General features: G+C 41.1%; 2 protein-coding genes across 7 annotated transcripts in view; one reads left to right on the top strand and one right to left on the bottom strand.

Annotated features, from left to right (window-relative positions):
• Positions 1–7,189, bottom strand: part of syne1b (spectrin repeat containing, nuclear envelope 1b) — a gene marked incomplete at both ends in the record, with an annotated part of 61,888 nt that extends 54,699 nt beyond the window's left edge. For 5 of the 6 annotated variants that reach the window (XM_083892424.1, XM_083892427.1, XM_083892425.1 and 2 more), the window contains one exon: positions 1,434–1,509. In XM_083892424.1, coding sequence (XP_083748550.1) covers positions 1,434–1,509 — 76 coding nt within the window. Of the gene's footprint in view, positions 1–1,433; positions 1,510–7,122 lie in introns of those variants that run through there. The other variant, XM_083892429.1, reaches the window with a different exon arrangement.
• Positions 7,190–10,373: 3,184 nt separating this feature from the next.
• On the top strand, positions 10,374–12,100 carry myct1b (myc target 1b; the record flags this gene model as incomplete). The annotated part of the gene is made up of 2 exons (XM_083891879.1): positions 10,374–10,471; positions 11,595–12,100. The coding sequence occupies exons 1-2, from the start codon at positions 10,417–10,419 to the stop codon at positions 12,098–12,100; spliced, it is 561 nt and encodes a 186-aa protein (XP_083748005.1). The 5' UTR covers positions 10,374–10,416.
• Between the last annotated feature and the right edge of the window lie 760 nt (positions 12,101–12,860).

Here is a 12,860-nt window from a genome sequence, read left to right as displayed (position 1 = left end):
ACAAACAATCAAACAATCAGTCAGCTGGCTGGAAGAGATGCAGCAGGACTTATTGATCAGTGATTACAACAGCGGCCCTAAAGGGTTCTCACAATAGAAATTCTCTGATCGACTGATATTGATAGTTGTTTCAATAGACTTGTACAGAAACCAGTTAATTGTGGTTTTAAAAGGACAAACACTGCACTAATCTGAGGTCAAACATTCAAAACGTGTTGAATCTAGCTTTTGGTGATTTTTGTTGTCTGCCTCTGTTTGGCCTTCGTTTGAAAATGGGCTCTGTCAAGCAAAACTATCAGTGCTTCCTCCTGACAGAGGAAGCATTGCACCAGCACTTCTGTGTGTTTCCAGTCGTATTCCAAGCCGTTTTAGTCGCCTCGCTTTATTAGCGCAATGTTGCCGTTGCCTCCATCTGTCCTGACATGAAACAAATCACTTCCTGTGTGCAGCATAGGAATGAGTCACTTCTATAATCACTTCTATACTCAGAGAAATACTGAGAGATGTGTGGAGTTTATTTTCATTTAAAAATTAAACAATAGAGTTTTAATGGCAATAAATATTGAAGACTGATAGTGGAGAATATGATATTGCAATAATTATTGTTATTGAATCTTTGCCCAGTCCTAGATATGGTTTATAGGTACCACAGACACATAAAATATTCATTCCTAACTATAACTTTTGTGAGTTATAGCCTTTGTAGGACTCTGTGGGACTTGGCTGCATCACCCAGTATTCTGATTCTGAAGTGAGAAGTGCGAATTCTGCAGTGGTCAGATATGTGCGGCGTCATTAACACGAGCTTCTCAGCGTTGCTATAAGAGATCGCCTTGAGAAAAGCTCTCAAAAAGAGGTCATACGGGCAGATTAGAGATGAAGAGGGGAGGGAATTTCTGCCGAGCCCCTCTGCGCTCGCTAATAACATGCGTGATTGTGCAGGTCACCCTCAGCCTCAGCCTATTCTGTGTCCTATTATTCATTCACACATGCATAATGCATGAGGAATCGTAGCCGAACACAAACATGATTTCTTCTTCACTATGGGGATGCTGCTGCGCTCGCGACAATGGCTGATTCCTGACACCCTGTCACGCACGCCGGTGGGCTATAGTGCTGCACAGGGCTATAGAGAGTGGCCATTTTTAAAGCATCCACCCTCGGAGAGAGATATAGGCAGTGTGGGTCACGTGTTTAAAGGAAGGCAATGTGAACAAAACGCAGGGTGGAAAGACGTCAAGTTAACCCACAGGCGAATGCTTCATTACTGATGCACAGGGGGATGCCCACTGAGGCATAGCACGCTCACATGCTGCACACAAACAGCTGCATAACTAGTTCACATAGCAGGGATTCACCCACAGGTTTGTATAGTATGTTGTGTCCCACATTAGCAACCTAGGAGATTATTAAACTGCTGCTGCACTACTCACCACGGAGATACTGAAAAAACCCCGTCACCAGGTTCAGAGAAGTCTTCCTGACTGATACATCCTTAAAGTGAGCCATTCTGCAGCCCCACTCTCCGGCTCTCTCCCTTTGCCTTTCATGAGTTCCAGTGTGCATATAAGTGTGTGAAAATAAGATCCACAGTGGACAAAAAAACACTGGTCCTTTCCCTGTTTTCCCCCCCAACAGGAAGCAAAACAGATCTGGCTGCCTGGTTTCCTTTAATGACAGCCAGAGAGCTGCTGGAGGCTGTGATGAAAACGTCCCCTCCTCCCTGACACACACTCTCTCACACACACTCTCTCACACACACACCACACACACACACTCACTCACACACACAGACGGCAGAACTCTATCTGAAAAGGCGATTCACATTCTTCCCATCCTTCCTTCTTCCTGTGTTTTTGCTATCCAGAGGAGCCATGCCTGTGGGGACGCGCACAGCCCCCGCTGAACTGCCTCGCTCTATCACCGCCACCACCACCACCGTCTGAGGATGGAGAGAGAGAGATCGGCTCCACCAATCGGCAAACAGGAGGTGGTGATGTCACAGGCTCAGCTGCAATATCCAGATTTGAGCTTGGTTTGTGTGTGTCTGTGTGTGTATATTTTACTACAACATTTGTCGAATCTATGACACATATCTAAGCACATCCAAACAACAATAATAATAGAATTTTTGGCTGTAAAACTCCCTATAGGCCTGTTAATTAACAAAATTAAAAGACTGCTGCTCACCATGGTGCAACAAATCTTAATTATTAATGCCAGAGCTGGTGAATGACATCTGCCACCTGTTCTCCCTTTCTGTGTGTGTGTGTGTGTGTGTCAATGCTATTGTGACGACAAAGCTGACACGCCCACCTCGGGCTTCCCTTCGCATGCACAATAATAATGTGCGTACTCTCCGTCCTGTGAGCGCGACGAGAACCAGTCTCTTCTGGTGCTCTGAATAAAACCCACCCCACACACACAGAGCAGTGAATAAGTACAGTGCGAGACAGCTTATCATCTCCTGCAGAAAGAAAAATCCCTTTATTCTTAATCTTACATGACCACTGGCATACTGAAAGCTTTTCTGATGTACTAAAAATAGATGTGAGCTTCATTCTATTATGGTGGAACTGGTTCAGAAAAGCTATTTGAGTGTGAGAGAGAGAGAGTGTTGTTTTTTTTCTCTCTATTTTTACATCAAAAGCAAAAAAGGGTGACCATTAATATGATGTTGACGGGTGAACAATGAGCTGTGAGCAGATCCTATAATAATAAAGGCTCACAGTTATTATTAATGAGCAGATAAGAATCTTGTCAACAAATAAAAAAAATAAAATCATGAAAGTTAGACACTGTGATGAGTTACATACTCAAATTGGGTTTTCAGGACTTTTAAAAATGACAAAAAAAGATATGACAATGAGCTTTTCAAAGTCCAAAAGTCAAGTTTGTGTCGTCAATTGTGTTGGCAGTTAACCTAAACACACACAATGAGATGTTCAATATTTCCATGTAAATAAGTGTCCAAACAAAACGTCCAAACATCAGCTAAAACATCAGTCAAAGAGGTCAAAAAGTCTATAAAAATGCTTGTTTTGCTGTCTCTCTCTTATTATTCTATCCTGCCGACGTCAAACAGGTCCAACCCTGGAAAAAAATCTTCTATTGAAGGGAAGTGATGTATTTTTGTTTCCACTCGAGGCTACAACAAGGGCAACGAAATCTGCAGTGCTGGGTTTTGGCTCAATGGCTCACCTCGTATAAAGAGTACATCCTTTGATGGAAACATTGCTTCGAATCAATATATACACATATGAAATAAAAAATATTACATTGCAACCCAAGTGTAAGCTGATGTTTTCCTCTCATATTCCAGCTGCTCCATGTATAGTGTATATGCACCGCAAGAGGAGCTGTCCAGAGTCCTGAATGTCGTTTCACTTCAGATAATGAGTTGGTTACAGTTACAGGTTTCTTTCAGCCTCAGCTTCATCTACTCTATGTTAAAAAGACACAGTCTTACACATGATTCTATCGTCAGTGAGCAATTTAAACGTTTCTGAATATACTGGTCAGTAACTGACGAGCTCAATTTCATTCAGTCATTACATCTTGGTCAGCTGATTTAATTAATCCCGATATAACTAAGAGTCAATTAAAATAAGGAATGTCCCAGCGACAGCAATCGAACCGCTAACACATCTGCCATTCACATGTGAATGTAATGGAGTACTTAAGGTGATCTTAGGACAGATGATGCCTTTGGCAATACTGCGCTATAGGCGGTTAGGTTCATTGGCCCATGTTGGTCGCCTGGGAGAGAGCGTAAAAGCCCACTCACGCTGTTGTTGTTCCATTTAGTCGAGAGCAGCCATACTTCAGCTCTGACAGGTCAACAACAACAAAGAGGCGCTGGACTGGAGCCAGACACTGAGACACAGGAATGATTGGTGAACACTTTGGTTTCCTAATCTTCACAACAAAAATGACAGCGTTGTAATCTAATCAATCAGAAACAAACAAAATCACAGTATTACAAGAGGAGTGCGGACTCAAATTTTGGACGACATAGCATGGTTTGACTGTTTTGTCAGATTCTGGATGACATAGCGTGGTTTGACTTTTTTGTCAGATTTAGGACGACAGGCGTATGTCCTTTTTGTCAAAGTTTAGACAAAATTCTTTTTTGACCTTTTTTGTAAAATTTTGGACAATTTTTTGGGGGACTTTTTTTGTCAAATTTTGGACGACATACCACAGTATGACTTTTTTTGTCAAATTTTGGACACAAATATTTGTTGGACTTTTTTTGTAAAATTTTGGACGGCATACCATGGTATGACTTTTTTGTAAAATTTTGGACGACATACCGCAGTATGACCTTTATGTCAAATTTTGGAGAAAAAAAAAGTTTTTACTTTTTGTCAAATGTTTTACAATTTTTTTTTGTACTTTTTTTTGTCAAATTTTGGAAAACATTTTTTTGTAAAAAAATTTTGTCAAATTTTGGATGATATACTGCGGTATGACTGTCAGATTCCAAAATTTGACCAAAAAAATGTTTTGTCCAAAATTTGACATAAAAGCCATAAGTATGCTGTCCAAAATTTGACAAAAAAAGTAAAAAAAAAATGTTGTCGAAAATTTGACAAAGAATTCATTAAAAAGTATGACGTCCAAAATCTGACAAAAAAGTCAAAAAAAATGTTTTATTAACTTATGGAAACTCTTATACTTAGGGAACTATTTCACATATGAAATGTCTTAACGACAAAAACTTAATACATTTTTGTAAGAATTGAAGGCCTTCTAACTTTCATATTAATGACACCACTGTGACTCACAGACACTAAGTGACATATATAAGTTAAAATGATCACAGAGAAGATGTGGTTTCTGAAACAGTCTGAGGCAGCTTGGTTTAGTGTGTGTAATGTTGTGTGTTCATGAGATCATAACACTGACGACTGTCTGTCTCTCTGCCTATAGCAGATGTAACTGACACTGTCGAGAGGCAGCACCTAAAGCTACAGCTGACAACAACACACAAGCTTATGTTTCACGTTTTTACAACAGCCACAAAAGTAGTGAACACCCATTTTTAGCCGCGTTCTCACCCAGGTGTTTTTAATTCCATTGAATTTAGTTTTGTGACTAATTAAGTACAACAAAAGGTGTTTTTTTTACCTTTTTATAATTGATTTTTATAGAAACATAAGAAGTGGCTATAGCACTGTTGCCTTACAGCAAAAAAAGGGTATGCAGAGGTTGGTTAAACACACAAAATTGATCGTATACGTGAATGTGAGAGTGAATGGTTGTTCGTCAAGGCCTGGGTGTACCCTGATTTTCACTCTGTGTCAGCTGGGATTGGCTCCAGCGCTCCATGTGACCCTCATGTGGAGGATGAAGCAGTAAACAATGAATTAATGAATATAATGTTCTTAATTGTGTCATTTATTACCTTATCAAGGGTATTAAGGAGGCTAAATCCTACACAACAAACATTCAGAGACTTCTCATTCACACATTATGTGAGATTAGATCTAAGGGAGAGAGGGGATCATATAGTCGCATGTCAAATGTGATTTCATATCCTGTTTGACTATACAGTGAAAGCCACAAGAGCCGAGTGGTAATGAGAGCAACATGCCTGTCGTGCACACACTTCAGCAAACATTAGACATTAGGCGATAATTGTACCCACAGGGCATTAAGGTTTGCTGCTCTCTTTGTGAAATGGACAAGAAACAAAGCAAACTTACTACTTTAATATTAATAAACAGAGTGATAGTCTTCTAAGAGACATATCAAAGCTGAGGGCATCAACTGTACAATCTCCCGGACACCACAGCATCCAACATTATTATAATAATGACCTTTGCTCAAGTCAAAGTGCAGTGACCCTCCCTGTAGGACACATTTAACAACAGGAAGCTGAGTTTGAGCACTAATAATAAAAAAGAAATCCATGTAAAATTGCTCCATCTGCACCTACAACCTAATGACGTCCAGATGTGACAGGAAACACAGCAACAGCGTTGGCACAAAAACACCAAACAAACACCATCTGACAGGTGCATTTTGTCCTGACTGATTCCACTACTTGTGCTTAAAATATAATATGAATAACAAAGTGAATTGTGCAGCACGACACACAAGACAGGAAATCAAGTCTCGCTTCAGCAGGAACTGGGCAACAGTGGCACAACCGCAGACAAATGTTTCACTGCAAGTAGCTATGGTAACCGTGATATAACATACAATAATTTCTTGGTATATATATACTGAGGATCCAGAAATAAAACCACACTGAGCAGAGGATTGAACCCACTGTATAGTGCTGTAGTGATAACTGAGGATTCCTGCTATTGATCCATCACTTATCAAGGGCAGGAGGGGTGTCAGATTGTAGTCTGTGGTTTGTCCGTCAATTCGTGGATCTGGAGTTCTTTTTCATGCAACTCGGTCAAATTTTTAAAAACTTTCATAACGAGACGAGAACGTTCAAAAACAAGATCTTCTTCTTCAGACAAGACGACTTTGTCCTCGTGGATAATAACGACACGACGTTAAAAAACACGTAAATCTGATTTAAAAACATTAAGAAGAAGAAGAAGCGGATGAAAGGCAAGCTCCGAATCATGTGTTTAAGATCATGAGTTTCACCATATTTTTACTGCATGAAACGGATAATACATCCATAATAATCCAATATGGGCTAACAAAGAACGTGTTACGCCTTCTACGGGCTGGTCACAAGATATCAGAAGAGTTAATATTGAATTGCTTTTTATTCCAAATGTGATTATGTGCTTATAAAAAAAAGCTCTTAAGAACATGTCAAATGCACAGTGTATGTGGTTTAAATATATTTTTTACATGCACCACATTTAAATTAAAGGTGCTTTAAAGTCTTCACCTGCACAGAATTCAGAAAAACACATATATGTAGAAGACAGCAACCAGACAAAACCTGTAATGGGAATTCTACAATGCAGTAAAGTTTAATTTAGAGCTTTAAAGTGCCCTGAATGCTCCTGTGTGAGAGTGTGTGTGTATTTGAGAGCATCCTGTCTCGCTAAAAACCTGGCAAACTTCACATGGGCATGCAGCACAAGTCCTTGAATCAGCACAATATGACTGTGCAGCAGCAGCATAAGAAATGACACTTACCCTGCAGTTTCTGCATCACATTGGCGATGTCCACAGACCTCCGACCCAGGTACAGCGGCGAAGCCATGGCGTCTCACTGCAGACTGTACGATCACAGCTGAAGATGTTTCACAGCAGTCCTGTGGTGGGACATCCCCTCTGCCCCGTCACTCCCTCTTCCTCTCCTCTCCTCTGCCTCTCTGTCTTTCTAATTTCACTGCAGTCGCAGGCCCAATTGAATCTCAGGTTTCATGCACGGACAAGCAGCTTCACTGTCCAATAGGAACACACCTTCCATTGACTGTTGCCTGTGAAAGAGAAGCACGTTAATGGGGCTTCAAATGATTGTGTTCACTCACCGTTTGTCCCTTCAGAAGCAACAAAAGCAAACGTCGCTGCTCATTCACACACTGAAATCCCCCCTGCCCCCCTTTTTGTATGCAACACAAACTTTGCACACTCATCTGTTCTGCACACTTTGCGTCAGTCATTGTTCCTGTAGACAATATTTCTGCAAAGAATAGTTTACGTCCAGTACGTTGAACACATTAATAACCACACAGCCAAAGTCAATGTTGGGGATGCCACGTGTGCTTTTCAGTCGATTATGTCTGCTGCCTCTCAAATTATGCAAATCTAACTTCCTATTTTTACAAATACTGAGAATGGGAACCCGGCCGTACACAGGACACTGCCTAAACACAGTGTTATCCCTCACTGTAACCTTCACCTAACCACAATTCAAAATATTAGCCCCAAAAAGTAGTTCCTCAAAAGTGAGGCTCTGTTTTAGGGGCGACTGGTCCCGACAGGGGCAGTGGTTTATGTAGAAAAAGGTCCTAAATATGCACAGCTGTTACCAATCACAATGTATGGGTACATTAGCAGCAATAGTGTTTCACCTGCTATTCTTGTCAAAATGGCTGCTGCTGGCAAAAAATACAGACATACAGCAACACATATGAACATATTAAATGCTAACTGCTTAATAAAGGTAGACATTCACTGGACAATAGCCTTATATACAGTGTATAATGTACAAAGCATATGGTTTAAAGTCATAATTCATATTTATTTGAACTGAATTACTGTCAAAAAAGGAGGGAACCGGATTCCGAAGTGATGCACAGATGATAACAACTCTTAAATCATAATTATATTGTGCATATAATGGACTATGGGATGTTTAATTAACATAATTGGAAGGTGCGGTATCGTGGACCTTTGATGTTAATCTGATAAAGGACACACCGACCGTGGATCTTTGATGTTATAGGGTTAGAAAAAGAAGAAATTAAAAAAGCTGCTGTTAGTACTTTGTGAAACCAAGTTACCACAGAGGGTTGTTTGAGTGGTGGTTTCGCAACTACGAACTAACCCACACCGAACACCACCGAAACATGCCGAACCGAACCGAAACGAAGAAGCAGGTGCAATGTAAGCCGAGCTTCCACGTAAATAAACGAACGCTTCAGTAGCAGTGAACGACACACATTAAACGACCATTAAAAGTGACATTTAACAGTTGTATCTTACCGCTGTGAGCACTGCAGCGCAGCATGGCAACTTTTCAAGGGGGGAAGTGGCTGCATGTGTGGGTGTGTTGCGCGGTTGCTAGGGGTAACCGTGAAAATGAAACAGGGTAAAGTAAGTCTAACTAAGGTCATTTTCTGACCACAAAAAGGAGAAGAGCGCGTAATAACACAACTCAACACTGAGAGGAGGAAGAAGGGGTCAAAGTTCATGCTCTTATTATTTAATTTGGGGACAAATGTTTGAGGAATGCCCTCTGTGTGTGTGTGCGTGTGTGTGTGTGCGCGTGCGCGTGCCACTTCCGTTGACCCTACTTGCCAGATGGTCACAAAAATACACAATAGTACACACACACACACACACACACACACATACACACATACACACAACGTTAGCCCAAGGTTCTCCTCAGGTTACTTACAACAAGACCAAAAGCGAACGTCTGGAGAATGTTCCTCTCAGGGTTAGGTTAGGCTAGGCCCCTAGGGGCCTAACGTTCCCTAAACGTTGAGAGAACCCCCACCAAAAAACTGAAAGGTTGTGACAAAATAAAGTTGTTACGGGGAAATGTTCTGGGAACTAAAAGAGAACGTTCTCGAAAAAGGTTGTGAGGCAAAAACTAACGTTAGGTCAACTGGGAACCAAACATCGTTAGCTAGCTGGGAATTAGCCAACAACATGGCAGGAAAGCTAAGCTACAACTTCCAGCAAGAGTACAGCAAAATGACACAATACAAAAATTTAATTATTCCATTCAGTTTACTGTTTGTCGTGTGAGTTCTCCATCTTTATATGGTTATAAAGTGTATTTTGAGAACAGTCGGTATGTTTGGAGACAGATTGTTAGCTTCTAACAGTGTATTTTACATTTCTTTTACTTTATGTTGCATGTACAGTAAAACAGCTTTCCCAGCTAACAGTGTTTGGTTCCCAGAACGTTACCTTTTCGTTGCGGAAACGTTCACTGACGGCTTGGAATGTGGATTACAAAGGCTGGTATGTGGTGTGAAATTACACAGTAGAGTCACAGTGCCACCTGCTGGTCATCTCTGCAAAGTGAGTGTCTTCAACTAAACATTGAGGGGAGTTTACCTCAGTATATGTTTGTTTTTATTTACATTTATGAATATGTCACTTTGAATAAAGTGGGGGATTTTATGTGGCTGATGGTGGTGTTGGTGCAGAAAGCTGTTGGAGTTATCAGCATGAAAAGCTCTGAGGTCATGAGTGAAGTGGGAACAGCAACAATTGAAGGAAATCCCCATTGAGACCAAGAGTTTGATAGTCTGCTGCAAACTCCCCAGTTGATGGCTTGTACTTTCATTCGACATTTTATCCACAACTCTTTGGAATCATCTTTGTGCGTGAGTAGTAGGAGTTGTAATAGTTTATTTTCATTTAAACCCCACATTCTTACCAAAAACATGTTTGTGTCGTTAATAATCACTGTTTTCAAGCATCATATTTACATGAAGACGCATGGGCTGTGCAACGACACGCCCTCGCTTCACAAACGGTGCCGAGAGGACAATTGTTGAAACACACCGATGCATAGGAAATGATGCAAAAGGAAGCAAACCCTGCTTCCCAGTGTTATGTCCCACACAGATAAGCAATGCACTTGCTAATTTTAAAGCCAGAGAGGGAAGGAAGCATGACAGCAAAGTTTCCGCCACAGCAAACACTAGAGGAGGGGGGATAAAGTCAAGAAGCCTTAGTGTTGGACGTGACTGCTCGGAGTCAGGGTCGGAATCTTTCACACCTGCAGCCTGTGGTGGAATAATGGCACACAATGAAACACATCCCTTTATGGAAATACTAAATTCAGTTAATCTTGGTGAGTTGTTTTCTGTTTTTGTCTTTAAAAATGACTTTAAATGACATGTTTTCCAGTGGAAAAATCAGGAAATGAGTGTAAGAAGAAGTTTAGGAAGTGTAGGGCAAATTATATTTCTACTGTATATCTGTAAAGTGAATTCATTCTCACCCAGGATCAAATATCTAGCATTTAAAGCTCTTTTACAACTTGTGTAGCAGTTTTAAAGGAGCCATATGTAAGAATGTGGCCAAAAACGGTTACTACACTCAAATTCTAAATACCGAGGTCTTTTAGGTTTCGTTTTCTGACGTAACTGGCAACCCGTGGTTGCGTGGCAGCTGAGACTCTACTGACCGCAATGATTGGTAGACGGCGGTAGGTGGCGCCACATGCCAAAACAGGTGCATTACGTAATAAATCTAAAGCAACTGGCCATAAAATCCTCCTAATATGTCACAGAGACTCAGGAATAATGTTCATATAACAAACTGAACTCACCAACAACAACAGTACAGACAAAATATTTGCATTAAAAAATATATTTTGCAGACTGCAAATCATGTTTATGTTTTGAAATCATGTTTTGAAATCATGTTTTGGCATGTGGCGCCACCTACCAATCATTGCAGTCAGTAGAGTCTCAGCGGCCGAGCAACCACCGGTTGCCAGTTAGGTCAGAAAACGAAACCTTAAAGACCTCTGTATTTTGAATTTGAATGTAGTAACAGTTTTTGGCCACATTCTTACATATGGCTCCTTTAACATTTATTTATATATATGTATATAAAGTGTCACAATCGTCTGTGCTTCAACACTAGGATGGACTAAACCCACACATGCAGGAGCTATTATGTAAGATTTTTATGTAACACTGTGTTGAGTATAGCAGTACCCACAAATAATAAATCAATATCTGAGATCCGCTTTGTTTAACGAAGTCTTGCAAACTCTGCATCTAAGATGATAAAAAAAAACAAAAAAAAAACATGTTTTGTTTCAAACTGAAACACATGCAGCTACAATCATCCTCCGGGGAGTCGGCAACAACACAAAGCACGGAGCCTCGCACTCGCACTGCCAAGTTATTTTAATCCTGCACTGCTTCCCCTTTTCCGTGAATCTGTCTTACTTTTCTCTGCAGGTGACATGATTCTTGCCTTCTGCTTGTCAATGCTCGTGGGCCTCCTGCTTGGCGCTTTGGTCTACGTCCTGTTGACCTGGGCGTCCAGGCGTCAAGCCACCGTCCTGATCACCAGACGCTCCAAAAGGAAGTCTCGCGCCTCGCAGTCGTCAAACAACCCCATGAACGGTCAGCTGGGCCTTTACAGGAGCACCTTTCTCAGCGTCTACAGGCAGCCGTCCCTGGAGCCCGTGGGCCCTCTGGGGAGCAAACCCGGAGCAGACACCTCCACCTTCCGACCGACGCCCAAGAGGAGCAGGGCCGGCCTGGAGATGCCAGAGGACACCCAGGTGGACATGCCCGAGGACACGGCGGCGTCCGTCTCATCCGATTCAGCATCACTCGTGCCAAGCAAGAGGAACTCCTTCTGGTTGGGAGGCAACGGACTGAAAGGATTCCTGCCCTCTCACACTGGGCCTCCTGCCTACGACAGTGTCATCCACGCATTTGAAGAGACTTGCACTTGAAATAACTGAAAAACAAGAACACTGTGGGATTACAACAGACTCTCTGATGCAGATTTCCCTGCAAAACTGAATTATAAGACAATTTCTGCCACATCTCGGTCTAAGAGTGTCACATAATGGGGGATATAGATTAGAGTTGCAACTAACTTATTGTACAATTTGCAGATTATCAGCTTATCTTTCTGTGGATATTCATAAAATACAAACAAGCAATGCATTCTCATTGCTTGGTGTTTTAGGTTGAAAATAAAAGAATACTTACATATATTTTCTTGTAGGATGCCATTGTTCTCCAGCTGTGATGGTGTAAAAATAAAAGGGACATCGTTATCTAAAAAAAACACAATAAAATTGAATGATGATTTAATTCCAGTGCATTTGTTTTTATGCAAAACAAAATCCCAACATTTAAGTACATTTACTTTCAATAAAAAAGTGAATCTAGTGCAATCATATGCAACTTTAATGTAAAGCATATGGTGCTCAGCATTTGATATTTATGACAGGAAGAGTCAGTGTTGTAACAACACATTCATCATCACAAGGTCTCATCTCTTCAACTTCAAACTCATAGATGTGGTCAGTCGTGTGGGGTTGCCATTATAAAGGAACTCCTCCTTTTGAGCAGCAGCAACGCAACTACTCCCAATTAATTGTTGATCAAACATTGGACCACATATCCTATAAAAATGCGTTATTTTAAAATGTAAACGTACACATTCACGACACAGTGGCGTCTGGTTGGTCTGTAATGTGCGTG

This window comes from Microchirus variegatus, assembly GCF_963457635.1.
Source record: "Microchirus variegatus genome assembly, chromosome: 7".
Lineage (NCBI taxonomy): Eukaryota > Metazoa > Chordata > Actinopteri > Pleuronectiformes > Soleidae > Microchirus > Microchirus variegatus.
The sequence above is the reverse complement of the archived record's forward strand: the minus strand, read 5'-3'. Positions and strand labels throughout refer to the sequence as shown.